The 22,598-nt window shown below is 45.0% G+C and overlaps 1 protein-coding gene across 1 annotated transcript in view; it reads right to left on the bottom strand.

Annotated features, from left to right (window-relative positions):
• LOC144602060 (ETS homologous factor-like) overlaps window positions 1-22,598 on the bottom strand; it is a 45,353-nt gene that overhangs the window by 9,976 nt on the left and 12,779 nt on the right. Inside the window, exons 3-6 of the mRNA XM_078414744.1 lie at window positions 10,650-10,943; window positions 8,804-8,857; window positions 7,111-7,179; window positions 4,484-4,540 (exon numbers count right to left, since the gene is read on the bottom strand). Of these exons, the coding sequence (XP_078270870.1) occupies window positions 4,484-4,540; window positions 7,111-7,179; window positions 8,804-8,857; window positions 10,650-10,943 (474 nt within the window). The remainder of the gene's footprint in view (window positions 1-4,483; window positions 4,541-7,110; window positions 7,180-8,803; window positions 8,858-10,649; window positions 10,944-22,598) is intronic.

Raw genomic sequence — 22,598 nt, 5'->3', positions numbered from 1 at the left:
AGGTGGAAGGGTAGGTCATAGCCTCAGAATTAAAGGGTGTTCTTTTAGGAAGGAGATGAGGAGGAATTACTTTAGGTGAATCTGTGGAATTCTTCAACACAGAAGGCTGTGGAGGCAAAGTCAGTGGATATATTTAAGGCAGAGATAGATAGATTCTTGATTAGTATGGGTGTCAGGGGTTATGGGGAGAAGGCAGGAGAATGGGGTTAGGAGGCAGAGATAGATCGGCCATGATTGAATGGCGGAGTAGACTCAATGGGCCGAGTGGCCTAATTCTACTCCTATCACTTATGATCTTATGATCTTAGTGTTGAGGAAGCATGAAGTCTGCAGAGGGATCTGAACAGGTTTGGGCAGAGGGCAAATGGAATACTGTAGTAAAGTGTACGGTCATGCATAGACTATTTTCTAAAAGGGGTGCGGCTTCAGAAATTGGACGTGCAAAGGGACTTGGAAGTCCTGGTGCATGATTCTCAATGGATTAATTTGCAGGTTAAGTTGACAGGAAGACAAATTCGAGGGGAGGATATAAAGGCAAGAAAGGTGAGGATATAAACCCTGAGGCTTTATATGGCACACTTGGAATATTGTGAGCAGTTTTAGGCCCCATATCTGAGGAAGGAAGTGCTGGTGTTGGAAAGGGTCCAGAGGATGATCCCGTGAATGATTGGGTTAGCACATGAGGAGCATTTGATGGCTCTGGGCTTGTGCTCACTGGAATGTAGAAGGATGAGGAGAGATCGCATTGAAACCTACCGGATAATTAAAGGCATAGATAGAGTGGACATGGAAAGGATGTTTCCAGCAATGGGAGGGTCTAAAACCAAAGAACACAGCCTCAAAATAAAAGGAAGTACCTTCAGAATGGAGATGAGGGGGAATTAATTTAGCCAGAGGGTGATGGTTGCCACAGAAGCCTGTGGAGGCAAAGACATTGGGTATTTTTGAAAGCAGAGATTGATAGGTTCTTGATTAGTGAGGGCGTGAAAAGTTACATGGAGAAGGCAGGAGAATGGGGTTAAGAGGGAAAGGTAGATCAATCATGATTGAATGGCGGAGTAGACTCGATAAGTCGAGTGGCCTAATTCTGCTCCTATATCCTATGGTCAATGGCAGATCCTTGGCTGCCCATCTTGCATCGAAGGAGCTTTGTTATGGCGAGAATTGGGAGATTTGTCATTGCTCAAGCTTTTAAAATCGGTGCTGTCTGACAAAGTTGGATAATATGCAAGGTTGTTTCAAATGAAACTTGAGCTCCTTTATAACTGAAATATGATGTCAGTGGCTCTAAGGCATTTCTTGCTTTTTGAATTATGATTTAATAAGCACAGAAAGTACAGCCCAAGACGCCAATGCCAACTCTTTGAAAGAGCTGCCAATGCTGCTCTTTCACCATCGACTCTAAGATGGTCGTTGTTTAACTCTCTTTCAGGGGTTTGTGTTAAACCTTCTTTAGCCACCCTTTAAGCCCTGTGCATTCCAGTTCAGTTTAGTTTATTGTCACCTGTACCGAGGTACAGTGAAAAGCTTTTGTTGCTTGCTAACCAGTCAGCAGAAAGACAATACATGATTCCAATTGATCCATTTACAGTGTATAGATACATAATAAGGGAATAATGTTTAGTGCAAGGTAAGGCCAACAAAGTCCAATCAAGGATAGTCTGAGGGTCATCAAAGAGGTAGATAGTAGTTCAGCATTGATCTCGAGTTATGGTAGGATGATTCAGTTGCTTGATAACAGCTGGGAAAAAACTGTCCTCGAATCTGGTGATGTGCGTTTCCACACTTCTATATCTTTTGCCTGATGGGAGAGGGGAGAAGAGGGAGTGGCCAGGGTGCGACTTGTCCTTAATTATGCTGCTGGTAACAAGCCATGAAGTTACTGAATTCACTTGACCCTATTCATTAAATCTGTGTCATCTTGTCTCCCAACACGTCTGCCAGTAAAAAGAGTTACAAGGAAGTAAGTAAATTTGAGGGGGGAAACAACATAATGAGCAACCCAATGACTGCATTTGCAGTGAAAACATTTGGCTGAAGATGTCCTGAATATTATCTTTATGGGAAATGTTCCAAACAGGAAACAGTCGCTGAATTAAATCAGAAACATCAAAAATACAATGCTCCTGTCTTTGCCTTCAGGCTAATCTGAAATTCCGAGTCATTATGCAACTGCACAGAACTACGCTGCAACTGATCATCATAATTTCCATCTGAGCTCTCCGCAATTGATTATCCAAGATACCACTGCTTTGATGCAGCTTAAATTGGATTTGAGGTTTTTATGATCGTGCTAATAGATTTTAACAATGTGCAGATGGAGTTCAATGAAGTAGAATGGGGAGAAGTTCCTGCAGAATATAAACATCAGCCTGTATCAAAGGATCTATTCCTCTGCTATAAAATCTGTGTCATGCTGTTATATAAAATTAGATGCTTCCTGGGAAAGCCACATAATATCTTTTACGCAACACTTCAATTCTGATTAAAACTTACAGGGACATTCACTCTTTCTTTCTTAGATTCCTAATACATCACGAAAGGCCGATAAAACCAGTGAAATTATACTGCTGGAGTTGTTAAAAGGCATTAAATGTTTGGAAAAAGATAGAGCAAGAAATCCGGAACATCACCCAATTTCCTAGGAATGTTTGTAAACTTCCATTTATTGCATTTTAACCTGATAAAGCCAGCTGTTTATTGACATATTACTGGGTGATCAGAGGTGGTTACAGGAGAGTAGGGTTGAGAGGGAATGATAGATCAGCCATGATTGAATGGCAGAGTAGACTGGATGGGCCGAATGGCCTAATTCTACTCCTCGAACTTATGAACTTATGAACCATTGTATTGGGTAGACCAGACTGTTGGATCACAGTATAGAATCACACACTTAGATTTGGACAGCATAGAAATGGGCCCTTTGCCCCACCACAGCATTACCAACTTTTTTTGCCCAGCTACACTAACCCCATTTGCTCATGTAAGGAATATATTCTTCCATGCTTTGCCTATTCAAGTCTCTGTCTAAATGTTTCCTAAATGTGGAGATCGTATCTGATTCCGTTATCTCCCCTTGCAGATATTATTAACTTTCTGTAAACAAACCTTCCCCTCAAATCCCTTTTAAAACTCTTTCCTTTCTCCTTAAACCTTTGCTTGTTATTTTTGAATCCCCAGCATGGGGGAAAAAATGATTCAGACTATCTAGCTGATCTATGCCTCTTAAAATGTTACATCACTCTCTGATCACCCATCAGCCTCCTTCACTCCAGGGAAAACCCAGCCTATCCAATCTCTCCCCATAACTAAACTCCTCCAATCCAGGCCACATTACAGTGAAGGCACAAGAGACTACAGATGCTGGAATCTGGAACAAGAAACAGAGCACTGGAAGACCTTCTATGTACTTAATATGAACCTACTATGAACTTAATAAGAACCTAAGAGGCAACGTTTTTCACTCAGAGTGTGGTAGGTATACCGAACGAGCTGCCAGGTATGGTAGTTGAGGCAGGTGCCATAAAAATATTTAAAAGACACTTGGACAGGATTAGAGACAAAAAGGGCCAAATGTGGGGAAATGAGACTGGCTTAGATGGGGCATCTTGGTCAGCATGGATGAGTTGGTCTGAAAGGCCTGTTTCTGTGCTGTGACTCAATTACACCATGATTCTTTTACTCAGTGGGCCATGCAACATCTACAGACACAGAATGTGGGCGTTTAATGTTTCAGGTCAGAACTGTGCAACAGGATTGAAAGGGTAAATAAATGTCCTTGGCATTGGTTTTTCCAGTGCAGCTTAAAGAAAAGGGAGCTTCCCGGATTAACATCAACCACAATAATAATGTGCATTTATAAAGAGCCTTCAATGAAAACAAGGTGCATCACAGATATATTGGCAAACAAAATTTGAATCTGGCTACATAACAAGATGCAAGAAGCCAAGGTGACCGGATATCAGTGAACGTATTAAAAGAAGGGAGTATTCTACGATGTATGAAGGATTCAGGAGGTTCCTGAGCTGAAAACATGGTTGTCAACAGTGAAACATTGAAATGGGTGATGGTCAAGTGGTCAGATTTGGAAGATTTAGAAATCTTGCAGGGTTGTGCAAAGGAAAATCTGACAGAGGCAGAGAGGGACAAGGCCATGGAATGCTTTTGAAACAACTTAAAACAAATGCAGGTCAATAATAACTAAGGGCTCGAGTTTATGGACACTATGAAGCTGGCTAAGCTATGGTGTCACTAACTCACAGCCTCAGCCAGTTGTTCACCATCACCAAAGCACTATCTGCCCAGTCAAGCATCTGGAAGATACCTCTATGGAGGTTGGATCCAATCCAAGAATCTACACTGAGAATTGCTCCTGAGCCCCACACAGCCAGGATTCACCTATTTTCTGGGTATCTCGTATTCATCAATGTGAAACTGAGATGCTTGAAGCCTAATAATGGATCAAGTTTAGACATTTACTTACTGTGCTTTTTCCCATTTCCTCTCTGCGACTGAATCTGGTGTTCTTTATCTTGACAGTCTGCAAGGACACGATTATTATGGGAACAGTTTTATGTATTTCAGTTGGTTAATCCACTAAATCAAGCTCAATCAGTGCAAAAATTGAGTTAAATAATCAGCCAAAGGCAATAGACAATAGACAATAGGTGCAGGAGGAGGCCATTCGGCCCTTCGAGCCAGCACTGCCATTCAATGTGATCATGGCTGATCATTCTCAATCAGTACCCCGTTCCTGCCTTCTCCCCATACCCCCTGACTCCGCTATCCTTAAGAGCTCTATCTAGCTCTCTCTTGAATGCATTCAGAGAATTGGCCTCCACTGCCTTCTGAGGCAGAGAATTCCACAGATTCACAACTCTCTGACTGAAAAAGCTTTTCCTCATCTCAGTTCTAAATGGCCTACCCCTTATTCTTAAACTGTGGCCCCTTGTTCTGGACTCCCCCAACATTGGGAACATGTTTCCTGCCTCTAACGTGTCCAACCCCTTAATAATCTTATACGTTTCGATAAGATCTCCTCTCATCCTTCTAAATTCCAATGTATACAAGCCTAGTCGCTCCAGTCTTTCAACATATGATAGTCCCGCCATTCCGGGAATTAACCTAGTAAACCTACGCTGCACGCCCTCAATAGCAAGAATATCCTTCCTCAAATTTGGAGACCAAAACTGCACACAGTACTCCAGGTGTGGTCTCACTAGGGCCCTGTACAACTGCAGAAGGACCTCTTTGCTCCTATATTCAACTCCTCTTGTTATGAAGGCCAACATTCCATTGGCTTTCTTCACTGCCTGCTGTACCTGCATGCTTCCTTTCAGTGAATGATGCACTAGGACACACAGATCTCATTGTACGTCCCCTGTTCCTAACTTGACACCATTCAGATAATACTCTGCTTTCCTATTCTTACCACCAAAGTGGATAACCTCACACTTATCCACATTAAACTGCATCTGCCATGCATCCGCCCACTCACACAACCTGTCCAATTCACCCTGCAACCTCATAGCATCTTCCTCACAGTTCACACTACCACCCAGCTTTGTATCACCCTCAAATTTGCTAATGTTACTTTTAATCCCTTCATCCAAGTCATTAATGTATATTGTAAATAGCTGCGGTCCCAGCACCGAGCCTTGCGGTACCCCACTAGTTACTGCCTGCCATTCTGAAAGGGACCCATTTATCCCCACTCTTTGCTTTCTGTCTGTCAACCAATTTTCTATCCATGTCAGTACCCTACCTCCAATACCATGTGCTCTAATTTTGTCCTCTAATCTCCTATGTGGGACCTTATCAAAGGCTTTCTGAAAGTCAAGGTACACCACACTGGCTCACCCCTGTACATCCTCAAAGAATTCCAGAAGATTAGTCAAGCATGTTTTCCCCTTCGTAAATCCATGCTGACTCGGAACAATCCTGTTACTACTATCCAAATGCTCCGCAATTTCGTCTTTTATAATTGACTCCAGCATCTTCCCCACCACTGATGTCAGACTAACTGGTCTATAATTTCCCGTTTTCTCTCTCCCTCCTTTCTTAAAAAGTGGGACAACATTAGCTACCACTAATCCACAGGAACTGATCCTGAATCTATAGAACATTGGAAAATGATCACCAATGCATCCACAATTTCTAGCGCCACCTCCTTAAGTACTCTGGGATGCAGACCATCAGGCCCTGGGGATTTATCAGCCTTCAGTCCCATCAGTCTACCCAACACCATTTCCTGCCTAATGTGGATTTCCTTCAGTTCCTCTGTCACCCTAGGATCTCTGGCCACTAGAACATCTGGGAGATTGCTTGTATCTTCCTTAGTGAAGACAGACCCAAAGTACCGGTTCAACTCGTCTGCCATTTCCTTGTTCCCCATAATAAATTCCCCGCTTCTGTCTTCAAGGGACCCACATTTGCCTTGACTATTTTTTTCCTCTTTACATACCTAAAAAAGCTTTTACTATCCTCCTTTATATTATTGGCTAGTTTACCCTCGTACCTCATCTTTTCTCCCCGTATTGCCTGCTTAGTCAACTTCTTAGTCACTGTTCCCACCCAGTGACGTCGGTCTCCACTGAATGTTAGCACTGACAATGCCTCCTTTGCCAGATGCCTGGGCTTGACGTCAGTGTATGTCGCTCCTTGATGACATCATAATGTTTCCCACAATGCCTCGGAGCAAGTGCTGCCTGTTGTCAACAGTGGAGCAGCGGATGGGGCCATGTTCGGTGGACATTTATCAGAGCAGGAAGAAAGCCTCAGGACTCTTCATCTCTTCTTTCCCCCCCATCACGATGCCACAATTTTGCGATCAAGGTTCCACTCCCTCCAACCATGAATAATCTACCCCTTGTCTTATGTCAGGAACCATGTGGTCTTCATTGTCCCCTGCAATGACCGACCTCCATCTCCATTTCCCCGCTCATCCACCCACCATCCTTCAGCTTATTCTCACCAGCTTCATGGCAGACAATGATGTCAGGTACACATATCTGATAGTGTAAGTGAATACGTAATTCAACTAAGCTACAACCAACCGGGTCTCACCTCCTATGATTTGAAACTCACTTCAACTTCCTGACCTGGTATTACCTTGAGTGTCTTGGGGGACAGACGTCAATGTAATCTCTGGTCTTCCCACATCTCCCTCGTCAACAGCATCTAGAACAATGAGAATACTAAACCTCAGGCCAGGACGTAGGCTTCCAGCATGAAAAGTCAGTAATAAAATATAACAAAATAAGGAATGAAGGGATATGGAAGGAAACGGAGGGATATGAATCAAGTGAAAACAGAGGAGACTCGTTTCAACTTTGCATTATTTAGGCACAGACATTATGAGCTGAAGAGTGTGTTCCTGTGCTATACTGTTCTATGGTCTGTGGTCAATGCTCTCCACACTGGCCATTGTTACTGTCAAGTATCCATCTTCCTAAATCACGTTGACTGTTAGGAAATTCAAAACAGACATAAAAAGAAATTGATATAGGAACAGTATATTTCCCTTTACTTCATATCTGCTTATAGACTTCTGTAATTGCATAAATTGTGGCAAGGCCATGTAATACTGGTCACCATGAGCATGATAATTTAACTAATGAGCCAAAGTGCAATGAATCATTGCAATTTGGAAGGAAGCCCATCAGATCCATGCTGACCCCCCATCAGAGCAATCCCTGCAGTCTTGTTCCCCCTCTACTTGTTTCTCTGTAGCCTTGCAACTTATTCTGTGCCACATGCCCATCAACTATCTTTTGATTCTGTATGCCAACTCACCGGCACCAGGCATAATTTACAGTTGAAAATGTCATTATCAACCAGCACACTTATGGGGGACGTGAGAAAAACGGAGCATAGAAATATGTTGCAACTGATTAGAAATATATTATGTTACTTTTATATATATCTCTGTGTGTTTTTGTGTTTACGGGCCTGTTAAGCTGCAGCAAGTAAGAATTTCATTGTACTGTTGCTGGTACATATACAATAGAAAAATAAAATAGTAAATAGTAGGTAACCACACAAGTGCAAAACGAGTGCAGTGAAAGACGCAGTCCAAAGAAGATCATTGTTGTTGAGGTTAATGTTCTGTAATTCTCTGCCACAGTAGGCAGTGGAGGCCAATTCACTGGATGAATTTAAAGGAGAGTTAGATAGAGCTCTAGGGGCTAGTGGAATCAAGGGATATGGGGAGAAGGCAGGCACAGGTTACTGATTGTAGATGATCAGCCATGATCACAATGAATGGCGGTGCTGGCTCAAAGGGCCAAATGGCCTCCTCCTGCACCTATTTTCTATGTTTCTATGTAGTGTTCAAGAGCCTGCTGGTTGCTAGGAAGAAGCTTTTGTCTTTAACCCAGTCGTGATGGTTTTCAGGCTCCTGCACCTCCTTTCTGATGGTAGCAGTGAAATGAGACACTCTTGACTCTTGAACGAGTAGTGCAAAAAGAGGAAGGAAACAGTGTAGGATATATTGTTAAGGTTACAGAGAAAGTGCAAATAAAAAGTGCAAGGAGGTGGATTGGGAGATTGGTGAGTGCTAGTTAAAAAAATGTTCAAATTCAGAGTCTGTTTCCATGCAGTTGTGTGCGGATTGAGAGGTTTGTTCCATGCAGTGGCAACATTGTGCTGTGTAGATTTGTAGCTGAGTGCGGAATCAGGTGACACCTGTGTATTGATTGATATATTCTTTGTATTTTAATAAGGATGTTAATTTTTTCTAATTTAATAAATGTAATAAGACTCCATAACACTAAGTGAATTCAATGAATGGACAGGTACTTACCAAACGATTTAACGGTGTCATTCACTGGGAATACCATGTCAGTGATAAAAGAACCTGAATGTAAAGGCACAAAATTAACTTCATTATTCCTGGAGGATCGTGACAAATACTGTCATCTTCAAGTTTCCTTGATGTCTACTCAAAAGATGATTTAGCCTGTGTTGTGATTTAAATTTTTGATGAGTTCAGTTGGTTTCAGCAAGATCCCCCACAGCCACACATTTCTCCTGAGACAGACACAACGCTGGAGTAACTCAGCGGGACAGGCAGCATCTCCGGATAGAAGGAATGGGTGACGTTTCGGGTCGAGACTCTTCTTCAGAAATAGCAGAACTTCCCAACCCAAAACGTCACCAATTCCTTCTGTCCAGAAATGTTACCTGTCCCGCTGAGTTACTCCAGCATTTTGTGTCTATCTTCGATGTAAACCAGCATCTGCAGTTCCTTCCCATACACATTTCTCCTGAACCAGGTACTGGGAGTGCAGGAGGAAACTGGAGCACCCAGAGAAAACCCATACAGTCCCATCTGAAGGTGTTCAAACTACCCTGATAAAAAAATCTGACTACTAATGTTATCCCACATAGATAAAATGAAGTCTCCTGGAGAGATTTAGCGCCTGCCGCTAAACTAAAGCTTGAGTACAATTGAATTAGACTGACTGGATTTTATGTTCCACTGCCATGATCTTAACTGTTGGTGAGAGTTGTTGTGGCCTGCCCATTAGTCACCCACGAGGCAATTTCAACACTAGTTCTCCAAGAGAACTTTCCACTGCATTCCCCACTGATGGAGTCATCGAGCCATAGCTGTACAGCATGGAGGTAGGCCAGGCAAATGTAGAAACAAAGAACTACACATGCTGGTTCATACCAAAGACAGACACAAGGCTGGAATAACTCAGCGGATCATGAAGCTTCCCTGGAGAATAATGATGGGTGACGTTTCAGGTCAGGACTTCTTCATGAAAAAGGGTCCTGACCCAAAACGTCACCCATCCTCAGCCACCTATCCCAGCACCTTTACCCAGCATATTCTCGGAAAGTGGACCTATTTGGAGGCAAAACATTGTAATTGTCTGGACAGTGGCAAGTTGGAGAATGGGTGGAGTTGGGGCAGTGGGAATGATGTTTAGAAACATAACCACCAGTCATTTTAAGCAGCTTACGTAAATATATTAGCATGCGAGCAGTTTTAAGCACCTTACGTAAGAATATTAGGACGCATGATGCATTATCTGCTCAATACCTGTTTCCGTAATTTAGTAGAGTTTGTCACGTGGGTGGTGTTGTTGGGGCTCCTGAAGCTGTAGGCAAAAGCTTCCTGTCTCCAGACCTAATGTATAATGTTACTTGCCAAGAGGGCTGAGAAAATCCTTAGTGGAGGTGCCAAAAGTCACCTAATCAAACTCTGAACCTTTTCATTCCTGCCACATACTAATTACTGCACCAGGTTAAAGAGTAAGGCAGCTTGTGGTGCAAAGTGTTTGGGGGACAAGTAATTATACAAAATGTACAGATAAACAGTACAATAAAGGCCAGAATCACCACCCTAATCCCAGGTCAGTAGCATTCTATGGCACAACATGATAAAGATATTGTTAGGCCATAGAACCATAGAGTTATACAGTTTATAAACAGACCATTCGGTCCATTGTTTCCATGCCGTCCAAGTTGCCTACCTGAGCTGATCCACTTTATGGCAATCTGGTATAGTGTTGCCTCTCTTTAAACCTATATCATCTCAGATATAGTTGGTGGTGAGGTACAGATTGTGAAGCTGAGTGGCTGTATTCTTCGCACAACTGACCCCGCGTTTCCGAGTGAGCTCAGAGCGTGATACTTGCCTCTCTGCTCTGCCATTAGTGGCTGCCCCATTGGTGGGAGGAACTTGCTGCTCCACTTTAGGCTCTCCAGGCTGCTGAAGAGAAGTGGGCCCAGAGGGCCAGTCGCACGGCTGAAGATCTCAAAGGACATGGCGCACAGCTGCTCCCCGGTCACATCAAAGTCGTGAAAGCGAATGAAGTTGGCGTCCAGCTGGTTGGCGTCCAACGTGTGCTGGAGCCATTCCCACACGTGGTACTTGGTCCATAGATGGGGAGGTGCCTGCAGCCACGAGCCTCCACAATACCCACCTGGAGCTGGGAGATACAAAAGGAATGGGAGTGTTATGTCAACTTGCAGACCACACGGAGCACCTGCCCTCTGCCCCAGGAGCGACACTAAGCTTCCCATTGCCTGCAATATTAATTCACCATCATGCCCCACTCTGTTTGTGACCTTCTGCACTGTTACAATGCAAACCTGAGAAAACAAAATCTCATCTCCTCTCTGGGCACACTGCAGCCTGTTGAAGTTTCCAATGTCAGATAACTTGCTCTTTGCTTTCTGTGTCGGAAGGAACTGCAGATGCTGGTTTACACCAAAGATAGACACAAAGTGCTGGAGTAACTCAGCAGGACAGGCAGCATCTCTGGAGAAAAGGAATAGGTGACGTTTTGGGTCGAGACCCTTCTTCAGACTTCAGGGCTTTCTTTCGGTTTAGTTCAGAGCAGTTTTCATGCTACCATTCCTTCCCCTCTTCTTTTCCCTTCAGTTGTATTTTCTGGCCTCCTCGGCTGACCCTAGTTGGCCATCCAACAACAACTGGACTTCACAAAACTAGGAAGACGTTACACAAAGGAATTCAGTGTCCATTCAATGTCTATACATCATTTCATTCCGTTACTGACATTCTCGTTGTCCTCCCATATCTTCACTGTTACAGGAAGGATGTGGAGGCTTTAGGGACGGTATAGAAGAGGTTTACTAGAATGTTGTCGGGATTAGTGGGTTTCAGCTACATTTCGAGGTTGGGCAGACTTGTACTGTTTTGTCTGGAACATGGGAGGTTGAGGAGAGACCCATTAGAAGTACATAAAGTTATGCGAGTCATAGTCAGGGTGGACAATCAGAACTTTTCTCGCAGGGTGGAAATATCAAAGACTAGAGGGCATAGCGTTAAGGTGAGTGGGGCAAAGTTTAAAGGAGCCGTTCAGGACAACCTTTTTTACACAGATGTTGGTGGGTACCTGGAATGTGCTGCCAGAGATAGAGTGGAGGCAGATAGGATTGTGGTGTTTAAGAAACTTTTCAATCGGCACATGGATATAAAGACAATTGAGGGAAACGGATCACATGTAAGCAAATGAGATTAGTTTATCTTGGCATTATGTTAAGCTTTTCACTGAACGTGAAACTTCTCACTGTACCTCGTTACACATGACAATAAACGAAACTGAACGCAGACATTGTGGGCCAAGGGGCCTGCTGAAGGGCTGGATCGTTCTATGTTTTACGTTCTCTATTCCTTTAGACTAACTTGCTTTCTCAGTTCTGATGACGAATTTTGACCCGACGTGTTAATTGCTTCTCTTTCCACACATGCTCCCTGACCTACTGAGATCTTCCAGCATCTTCTGCTTTTATAGCACCAGAGTCACTAGCTTCCTGATGTGGTGTTGTATGTGGCTTCTCTTCGGTGGGACTTTGTTCAAGTCACACTCCACAGCTTTGGAGACAAACGCATAGACTGACACGCTGTGAAGCACTGTCCCACCAAAAGGTGCCTCGATTTTCTTAGAATTTTTAAGAAATTCAACATGTCACCAAATTCACCAAAGAATTTCTACAAGCGCACTGTAGAGAGTATCCTGACTGGTTGCATTGTGGCCTGGTACGGCCTGGTACGGCCTGGTACGGCCTGGTACGGCCTGGTGTGGCCTGGTGCGGCCTGGTACTAGACTAAGCCTGGTCCATCCCAGGCACAGTCGTCCCCACTATCAAAACCATCTACAAGAGGTACTGTCTCAAAAAGGCAGCATCTATTTTCAAAGACTCTCACCATTCGTGCTATGGCCTTTTTTTGCTTCTACCATCGGGCAGGAGGTGCAGAACCTGAAGTCCTACATACCAGGTTCAGGAACAGCTACTTTCCTACAAACCCTTCAGGTTCTTGAATCGATCTGCACAACCTTAACCCTGCCTCAGTAATGGGCCACCTCTTGCACTACCATGGACTTGTGCTCTAATTGTGTTTTGTGCTAATGTCTTGTTTTGGTGCACAGTATTTTCCTTTTCACTGTCTTGCAGAATTTACGTATGGGCAATTTATGCATAATTGATGTTTTATCTGCAGTCTGAGTCAAGCAAGATTGTCATTGTACCTGTGCCTCACTGTACTTGTGCATCTGACAATAGACATGACTTGACTTGACAATAGACAATAGACAATAGGTGCAGGAGTAGGCCATTCGGCCCTTTGAGGCAGCACTGCCATTCAATGTGATCATGGCTGATCATTCCCATTCAGTACCCCGTTCCTGCCTTCTCCCCATATCCCCTGATGACTTGACTTGACTTGAGGTGCTATCATCTGGAAGAGATATTAAACCAAGGACCCACCTGCCCTCTGAGATGGGTTTTAAAAATCCCATTCCCCTCTTCCAGTAGAGAACGGAAAAGTCTCACCTGGTTTCCTTGCCAATGGTTATCCCTCAGCCATTACCTTAAAATCTAAAACTCCTTAGATAGCACTGTCCCAGCCCATGACCTTGACGAGCTAGAAGAGCAAGGGCAGCAAAAGCATTGGACTACCACCGCCTGGAAGTTGCTTTCCAAGCCACACACACCATCCGGATTTGAAAATGGATTGGCGTTCATCCCCCGTCACTGGGTCAAAATCCTAGACCGCCCTGCCTAACAGCACTGTGGGTATACCCACACCTCAAGGACTGTAGCAGTTCAAGCAGGCAGCTCACCACCATCTGCTCAGGGGCAACCTGGGATGGGCAATTATCTACCGACTGTATGAAGCCCACATCCTGCGGATGGATAAAAAAATTATCCCTCTGTTTATTTAATCTGCTCCCACTTGAGCAGAGGAGGTCCTTCTGCAGTTGTACAGGGCCCTAGTGAGACCTGCAGTTGTACAGGGCCCTAGTGAAACTGCACCTGGAGTACTGTGTGCAGTTTTGGTCTCCAAATTTGAGGAAGGATATTCTTGTTACTGAGGGTGTGCAGCGTAGGTTTATTAGGTTAATTCCAGGAATTGCGGGACTGTCATATGTTGAAAGACTGGAGCGACTAGGCTTGTATACACTGGAATTTAGAAGGATGAGAGGGGATCTTATCGAAACGTATAAGATTATTAAGGGGTTGGACACGTTAGAGGCAGGAAACATGTTCCCAATGTTGGGGGAGTCCAGAACAAGGGGCCACAGTTTAAGAATAAGGGGTAGGCCATTTAGAACGGAGATGAGGAAAACCTTTTTCAGTCAGAGTTGTGATTCTGTGGAATTCTCTGCCTCAGAAGGCAGTGGAGGCCAATTCTCTGAATGCATTCAAGAGAGAGCTAGATAGAGCTCTTAAGGATAGCGGAGTCAGGGGGTATGGGGAGAAGGCAGGAATGGGTTACTGATTGAGAATGATCAGCCATGATCACATTGAATGGCGGTGCTGGCTCGAAAGGCCGAATGGCCTCCTCATGCACCTATTGTCTATTGTCTATTGTCTATTCATCACAGGCCTCTTTAGCTCCTTCCTCTCCTCTCTGGTTACTGAGGGAATGACATGGATATTGTCTGCTGCCTCCCGGTTCTATGGGTTTCTTGATAGATCAGATTTCCACCAGGCAGAGGCAATCTGAAGGGAATGGGCTTATCAAACTTCCAGGACATTCCTAGAGGCTCCTGGAATTAATGATGGAACTTCACAACATTCCTGTGAGCCATCAGGGGGAGTACGAGATGAGAACTAATTTTTGTTTTGTTTTTCTGCTTTAACTTTTTGCAGTTCTGACAAAAGTCTTTGACCTGTAACATGAACTCAATTTCTCTCTCCACAGATGCTGCCTGACCTGCTGAGTATCTCCACCTTGTTCTGCCTTTCATTCAGGTTTCCAGTATTTGCTGGAAATTTGCTATTAGTCTTCCGAAACAAGATGGAAGACCAATTCCATCAATGGGATGCTAAGGGGACAGTGGCAGGGTCTGAATACCATCACAGGCTACGCGCTGAAACCAGGGGAAATCTCTGGCAAGGCAGCATCTCTACTGGATAAGTTCAACGTCTTTTCTGCCTATTTTGAACAAGCGAAAAAGTCCACCTAAATACGGCCCCCATCCCCTGCAGGATCTGTTCCTCACATCTTGCTGGCAGATCTCCTTCCATGAGAGTAAACTCTTGGAAAGCAATTGTCCCGATGGAGTCCCTGGACAAGTTCTGAAATAATGCGTCAATCAACTGGCCACAGTCTTTGCTAACATATTTAATCTCCGGCTTCAATCAGTCTACATTCCCCATCTGTTTCAAGGAAAACTCCATCATTTCAGTCCCCAAGTCTTAAGCAATACCACGCAGTAGCTCTAAGGTGGACTATAATGAGAAGCTTTGAAAGACTGGTAATGGCCTGCATTGGTCCCAGTCTTCTGGTCAATCTGGAAACCCTGCAAATTTGTGCATAGGACAAATAGGTCTACAGAAGACACCGTCTACCTTGCATGACATGCAGTCCTGGATCTTCTTGGCAATAAGGACACCTACGTCAGGATGCCATTCATTGATCACAGCTCAGCCTTCAACACCATAAAGCAGCATAATCTAATCCCTAAAATTCTGGACCTCGGCATTGGAGCCTTCATCTGCAACTGGCTTCTAGACTTCCTGACCAGCAGACCTCAGGCAGTTAGAATTGGTTGTAACATTGACTCCGTCGTGACTTTCAACACTGATGCCCGCCCTCCCCAGGGTTGAGTGCTCAGTTCTTTGGTCCACTCCCTGCACACCCATGACGGTGTGGCCAAGTACAATGCTGACGCGATCTTTTAAGTTCACCAAATATAACACTGGAGTCAGCTGGATCTAAAAAACCATGAGACAAATTGCAGGAAAGAGATCAAGACCCTTGTGTTATGGTATGAGGGCAACAAGCTAGTCCTTAAAAAAAACAAAAACATAGTTGTTGACCTAAGGAAGTGAAGGGGTGAACACAACCCTGTCCTCATCAATGGGCTGCTGCAGAGATGGTCAACAGCTTCAGGTTCCTGGACTTTCACATCACCAGTAACCTCACCTGGTCCCTTCACACCCCTGCGGTGATCAAGAAAGCACATCAACAAGTTTAGTTTTTTAGGAGTCTGAGAAGATTTGCCAATTCAAGGAGGATTCTGTGAAACTTTTTCAGATGCGCTGCAGAAAGCATTGTCACGGGACGCATCTCAGCCTGCTATGGCAACTGCTCTGCTCTCAATCGCCTGAACCTGCAGAGTGGTGAACACAGCCCAGTCCATCAGAGCCTTGGCCCTTCCGTCCATCCAGTCCATTCTCACAGGGTGGACACAAAAAGCTGGAGTAACTCAGCGGGACAGGCAGCATCTCTGGAGAGAAGGAATGGGTGACGTTTCGGGTCACCCATTGTTGTGCTGACCGTATAATAACAGAAGCCTTACACCTGGATAATGATCCAAAGACTTTATTAACTACATAGCAAGTACGACCTCACGCCTGCACGTTCCACTTACACTAACCCCAATCTCACAAGCAGTGGTCACTCAAAAGCTAAAGGGGCGTAACTACAAAAGCATGACACATAACATGAGTGACACCATTACGCTAATCTACATCCCCCCCTCTTAAAGAATCAACAACGATACAGATCCATAAACTAAGGACGTCATGTATAACAATTGGTGACAAACTGGTGGAAAGTTAAACATAGTCCGGATACTTCACAACTGATCTGCAAACACGACCAGCACGTGTACGATAGAGACCATCTCCATTCTTCTTATCCGGGGAGAGAGCAGGTGATTCCACAGGCGAGGGAGACTGAATCAACATTCCTGGAGATGAAGCAGCAAACTGTGGAACAGGCGATGAATATGGAGGGGAAGATGGAACAGGCAGTGGAGCTGTTACAGGCAAAGGGGCTGTTGCAGACATGGGATGTTGTGCTGGCAAAAGCATGCGAGTGCCACTAGGCACAAACGAAAGCGGACTTGTACGATCTGGACAATACGGAGGAGGAACTGGCTCGTTCACAGGCAGGATGTGCCACCTGTTACATCGGTAGGTACCGCCATCGGCACTAACGATATATGAGAGTGGCTCCGAAGCAATTCCAGAGATTACTCCGATAAGGTCATGGCCTCTGTCAGTCTGTAAGCGGACCACCTGCCCTTTGGTCAGCGGTGGCAGTGGCCTACTTGTCTTGTCAAACCATCGTTTCTGAATGTCGCGCTTCTGTGCAACCTGGATTGAACCTCCAGGATTGAAGTGGAAACTGGATTCAACCTGGATTGAAGTGGAAACACTTGTGGGACTAAAGCCTGATTGGCTACAGGCACTGTGGCAGGGGTTTGCCTTGACAATAAACGTTGAGCGGGTGAACCCAAGATGGGGTCACAGGAGATGTTGCGTAAGTTAAGCAGATCCAGGAATATGTCCGATTTTGCTCTGTACGAACGTTCCATGAGCTGTTTAGCACTTTTGATAGCCCGTTCAGCCAGCCCGTTAGACTGTGGATATTCCGGGCTGCTGGTGATGTGGTGAAAATTCCAGTGTCTAGCGAACTCCCTGAATTGTTGGCTGGTGAATTGACTGCCGTTGTCAGTTAACAGTTTGACCCGGGATCCGTGGACTGAAAAGTGGCGAGATAACTTCGAAATCACTCCGCTGGAAGTGGGGCTGCTGAGAAAATCAATGTCGAGCCATCCTGAATAAGAATCCACGAGCACCAGGTATTGCTCGCCATACCACTCAAATATGTCAGTTGTGACTGTAGACTACGGGAGCTCAGGTACCGGATGTGAAAGAAGCGGTGGCTTTTGTTGGTGAGGTACCAAACTGTTGCACACTGCCACATTCTCGGTGATGTATTCGGCCATGTCAGACCAGTAAAACATGCTTCTCGCCCGTGAAACAGTGGTTTCAGCACCCAGGTGTCCCGCATGGACAGCGTTAAAATACCGGTGGTACAGCGAGGCAGGAACCACGGCCTTGTGTCCTTTTAAAATAATGCCATCTTGCAGCACCAGCTCATCTCGGACAGCAAAGAAGGGCCGGACTGGCAGCGGAATGTTATAGTGCTTGTCTGGCCAGCCGCGCTTAATGACGGAGGTTAGCGACCGTGGGGGACTGTCAACAGCAGTGTGGGCAACCAGGTCCTCCATGCAGGACAAAGGGATAAAAGACACACACATCACAACAAAGACGTCATCCGGCGAGGGCGGACCCTCGCAGCTCTTCCGGGGTGCACGTAAAAGAGTATCGGCCAGGTGCATGTCCTTATCGCGTTTGTGGACCAGCACGATGTCATATTTCTGAAGTTGCAGTAACATCCGTTGTAGACGCGCTGGAGAGGTGTGAATAGGTTTGTTGACAATGCTCATCAGAGGTTGGTGGTCAGTTTCAATTGTGACAGTGTGGCCAAAGACAAAATCGTTGAATTTCTTGCAGGCAAAAACAACCGCTAACAGTTCTTTTTCAATATGGGCATATCGTTGTTCTGTTGCAGTCATGGTGCGCGAAGCATAGGCAACAGGCTTATTGCCATTGCCATCGTACTGAAGGCATGCAGCGCCCAGCCCGTGTTGTGAGGCATCACAAGTAAGAGTAATTGGTAGTTTAGGGTCAAAGTAAGCCAGAGTCGGAGCATTAGACATCCGCCATTTAAGAGTGTCAAATGCAGTCTGTTATTGCTCGTGCCAAGTCCAAGCAGAGTCTTTGTGTGTAAGCTGGCGTAATGGGGCTGAAATTTCACTGAAGTCCTGAATGAATTTGCTCAAATAGTTGGCCATGCCAAAGAATCTCTACAAACTGAGCACGTCTGTGGGTGCTGGAAGCTCGTTGATAGCGCTAGCTGTCGCTGGATCACTTTTGAGGCCGTCTTTGGTAAATATATGGCCTAAGTATTTTACCTCATTCACTCTGAATTTGCATTTTAGAGGATTTAGCTTGAGATGGATGGCCTCAGCAGCCCCACTTCCACTTCCAGCAATGAGGATATCATCCACTACAATGGAGCACGGGTAGCCCGCAAACAATTGCTCCATGGCTTGTTGAAATACTTCACTGGCAGAACATATACCAAAAGGCATCCCACTTCTGACACCATGTTGTGCTGACCGTATAATAACAGAAGCCTTACACCTGTATCATGATCCAAAGACTTTATTAACTACATAGCAAGCACGACCTCACGCCTGCACGTTCCACTTACACTAACCCCAATCTCACAAGCAGTGGTCACTAAAAAGCTAAAGGGGCATAACTACAAAAGCATGACACATAACATGAGTGACACCATTACACTAATCTACACCCATATACGATATACAAGCCTGCTGTATATTGCAGGAGGCAAGATCTTCTCAAGAAATATAGAACTTTTAATTTTCACATCTTGGAAATATTAAGGCGTAGAATTGCTATCACACAGCACAATGCTTGGTGTGCTGTGCAACAGGATATTACTGCACATGGGGATTGTTGCTTCAGGAATTCTGATTCTGTCGCACACACACACCTTTTTGTTGATGTCAAACAACTTAGCTTGCACTGCATACTGTCTACTCATGGAAGGCTTGCATATTGAACCACACCTTAATTAGAGAGGAGCTACAACAACTATTCATCAACTTGACTCGTAAGATCGGGGCAATGGAGAGTTTCCCTCGAGCGGCAGATGCTGCCTGATCTGCTGAGTATTTCCAGTATTCTCTGCTTTTCCTCGTTTCCAGCAGCTGCAGTATTTTGTATCGCTCATTCTCAGCAAGTGTTTCTCTCTGTTCTCATTCATCTCCCATGTCATGCTCCTCTACACAACTCCACTTAAGTAACAAGCCTCTGCTCCCTCTCTCAGCCAGCATCATCTCCTCATGCTTCATCCATTTGCCATGTTCCCCACTCTATCTCAGTGTCCCCTTTGGCCTCTCCACTCATTCCCCTTCTCTACAAGTTAAACAAATACATTTGATTTCCAATTTTTCCTGGTTTTAATGAAGGCGCCATTGACCCAAGACACGAAATCAGCTTTTCTCTCCACATCTGCCTGACCCGATTAAGTTTTTCCAGTGTTTTCTGTTTATTTCCGATGTCTGGAGTTAATTTCTTTTTGATTCCAGCAAGGATCTTGTCCGGTCGAATAGAATTTGCATCTCCAGTGCTCAGGGCATATTCTTGTTATCACATGGAATGGCTGGAGACTGACTTCCCCGATGGGGTGATCTAGGAAAGGAAAGGAGAGGGACACAGCTGACAGAACAGGGCTGTCTTTGCTAATCACCTGGTGGACGCCATTGGCTTGGGAGATGGCGACAATCTCAAAATCTTCACTTCCTGCTTAATTGTATGCTTTTAAACACAACTGGATTTGGCAGGGTTGGTTGTGGAATCCCTTAGCTCTGTCCCTTACCAGCGTGGCTTTGGCTGGTTAACAAGCACGCAGTCCTTCATAAATGCTTTGCCAGGACTTCTTTTTATTCATTTATGGGAATGACAATATCACAGGCAAGGTCCTTTGATGCCCTTGAGAAGGTGATCGTAAATGGCCATCTTGAATTACTACGGTCCTTCTCGTGAAGTTGTTCCCATGTTGCTACTGGAGAGGAAGTTACTGGTTTTAGACTCAGTCATGATGAATGCCCAGTGATACATGTTCACATCAGGGCAGTGTGCAACAGAGGGGAACCTACAGGTGGTGGTGCTCCCATGCACCTGCTGTCCTTGTTCTTCGTGATGGTTGAAGCTGTGGGTTTGAGAGTCACTATCAACTATTGTAGATGTCAGACTGCGGGCACGGTGAGCTGGTGTTGGAGTAACTGAACATGCAGAGTGGTGTAATGGGTGACCACCAAGTGGACTGCTTTGTCCTCTATCATATTTGATAGATTTTTCATCTTTCTTTGTGACACAGAAGGAGGTGAATGAGCCCTTAGTCTCTGCTGACTCTCAGAGCAATCCATTAATCTCATTCCCTCGCTTACTTCCCTGAACCTTATCTATTCGCTCATACTGATCAATACCACCCTGACCATCCACCTGCACACAGTGGCCATTTAACTTGGCCAGCCTATGCGATGTGGGAGAAAACTGGAGCACCTGGAGGGAAGCTCATAGGATCACAGGAAGAACATACCAACACCACATAGATGAAGATGGTTTTGTGTTGGTTAAATATAGTTGGAGTCAGCTGTATTCATCCATCACACTCCTGACTGGTATCTTTGGAAGGTAATTGATTTGCTGCAGAACTCTGTTGTTAGGCGTGCTTGATGCTGCTTCTCGCAGTCCTTTCAATGTAACTCAGTTATGTTGCATAACTCATCGAGTGGCAGAGCAGCACAGCTGGTGAAGATGCTGCCTCACAGAGACACGGGTCCGATCCTGACCTCAGGTGCTCTCTGTGCGGAGTACGCACGTTCTCTCTGTGACCACGTGGCTTTCCTCCGGGTGCTCCAGTTTCTTCCCAAACACCAAAGATCTGCAGGCTTATAAGTTAACTGGTCTCTGTAAAATGATCCCTAATATTTTTTTAGATACTGAGCAGAAACAAGTCCTTCGGCCCAAGGTCCGCGCCGTCCAGCGATCCCCACATACTGACACTATCCTACACACATTACGGCCAATTTACAATATTACCAAGCCAATTAGCCGACAAACCTGTACATCTTTGAAGTATGAGAGGAAACCGGAGCACCCGGAGAAAACCCACACATGGGGAGAACGTACAAACTCCGTACAGACAATACAATACAATACAATATATCTTTATTGTCATTGTACCCAGGGGTACAACGAGATTGGGAATGCGCCTCCCATATGATGCAATAATTTAGGTAATTTAGACAGCAGCAACCCAACGAAACGAAACAGTTGTAACAGTTTTGGACAGGGTAAAGTTGTGGCCATCCGGCTCAGCAGGACCGGTTCATAGCAGCTATGGCCCTGGGGATGAAGCTGTTCCTGAGTCTGGAGGTGCGGGCATAGAAGGCCTTGTATCGTCTGCACCCAGACAGCACCCATAGTCAGGATCGAACCCGGGTCTCTGGTGCTGGAAGGCAGCAACTCTACCTCTGCGCCACCATCAATATGTAGGGAGTGGATGAGAAAGTGGGATGACAGAGAACTAGTGCGAATGGGTGATCGATGGTCGTGTGGACTCGGTGGACCGAAGGGCCTGTTTCCCTGCTCTTTCTCTAAACTAAACTGAACTAAAGTAGCTTAGTGAGTTGTTCCCTTTGCTTATTAGTAATGATAACCTGATGGATGTGCTGAGCTACTAGCTGTTCTTATTTACAGCATCATTGCCATTCAATTTTCAAAATACATGTGTGTGTACATTCAGCTGGTTAGTGCTTTTGATCCCATTTTTATTGTGTTCATTGATCAAAGCTGAAAGGGTGCAGCTGATAACACAACAGCCTTACCCCTTGCATTGGTTCGAATGATGTGCTGATTGCACAAAGATTACAAGTAAATTGGAGGCAGGCAGCATAGGTGGGCTGAATGAGAACTGGATGTGTGCTTTGGCGGATGGGGGAAGAGACTTAATGACTGTTTCGTGTTGCCAGCTCTCCTTCGAGTCAGAACTTGACCCGCTGGCGAAATCGATAAATAACAAACCAGCAAGTCCTTTCACATCTCTTCCAATTTTTATTTCTATTGAAGTTATGAGAAATACAAGCCAGAAGAGATACAAAATGAGATTTCAATTTGCTTTCAAATACAATTGGCCCCCAGGGTTCTGTTTTTACAGG

This window comes from Rhinoraja longicauda, chromosome 18, assembly GCF_053455715.1.
Source record: "Rhinoraja longicauda isolate Sanriku21f chromosome 18, sRhiLon1.1, whole genome shotgun sequence".
NCBI classification, from domain to species: Eukaryota; Metazoa; Chordata; class Chondrichthyes; order Rajiformes; family Arhynchobatidae; genus Rhinoraja; species Rhinoraja longicauda.
This window is presented reverse-complemented; position numbering and strand designations above follow the sequence as displayed.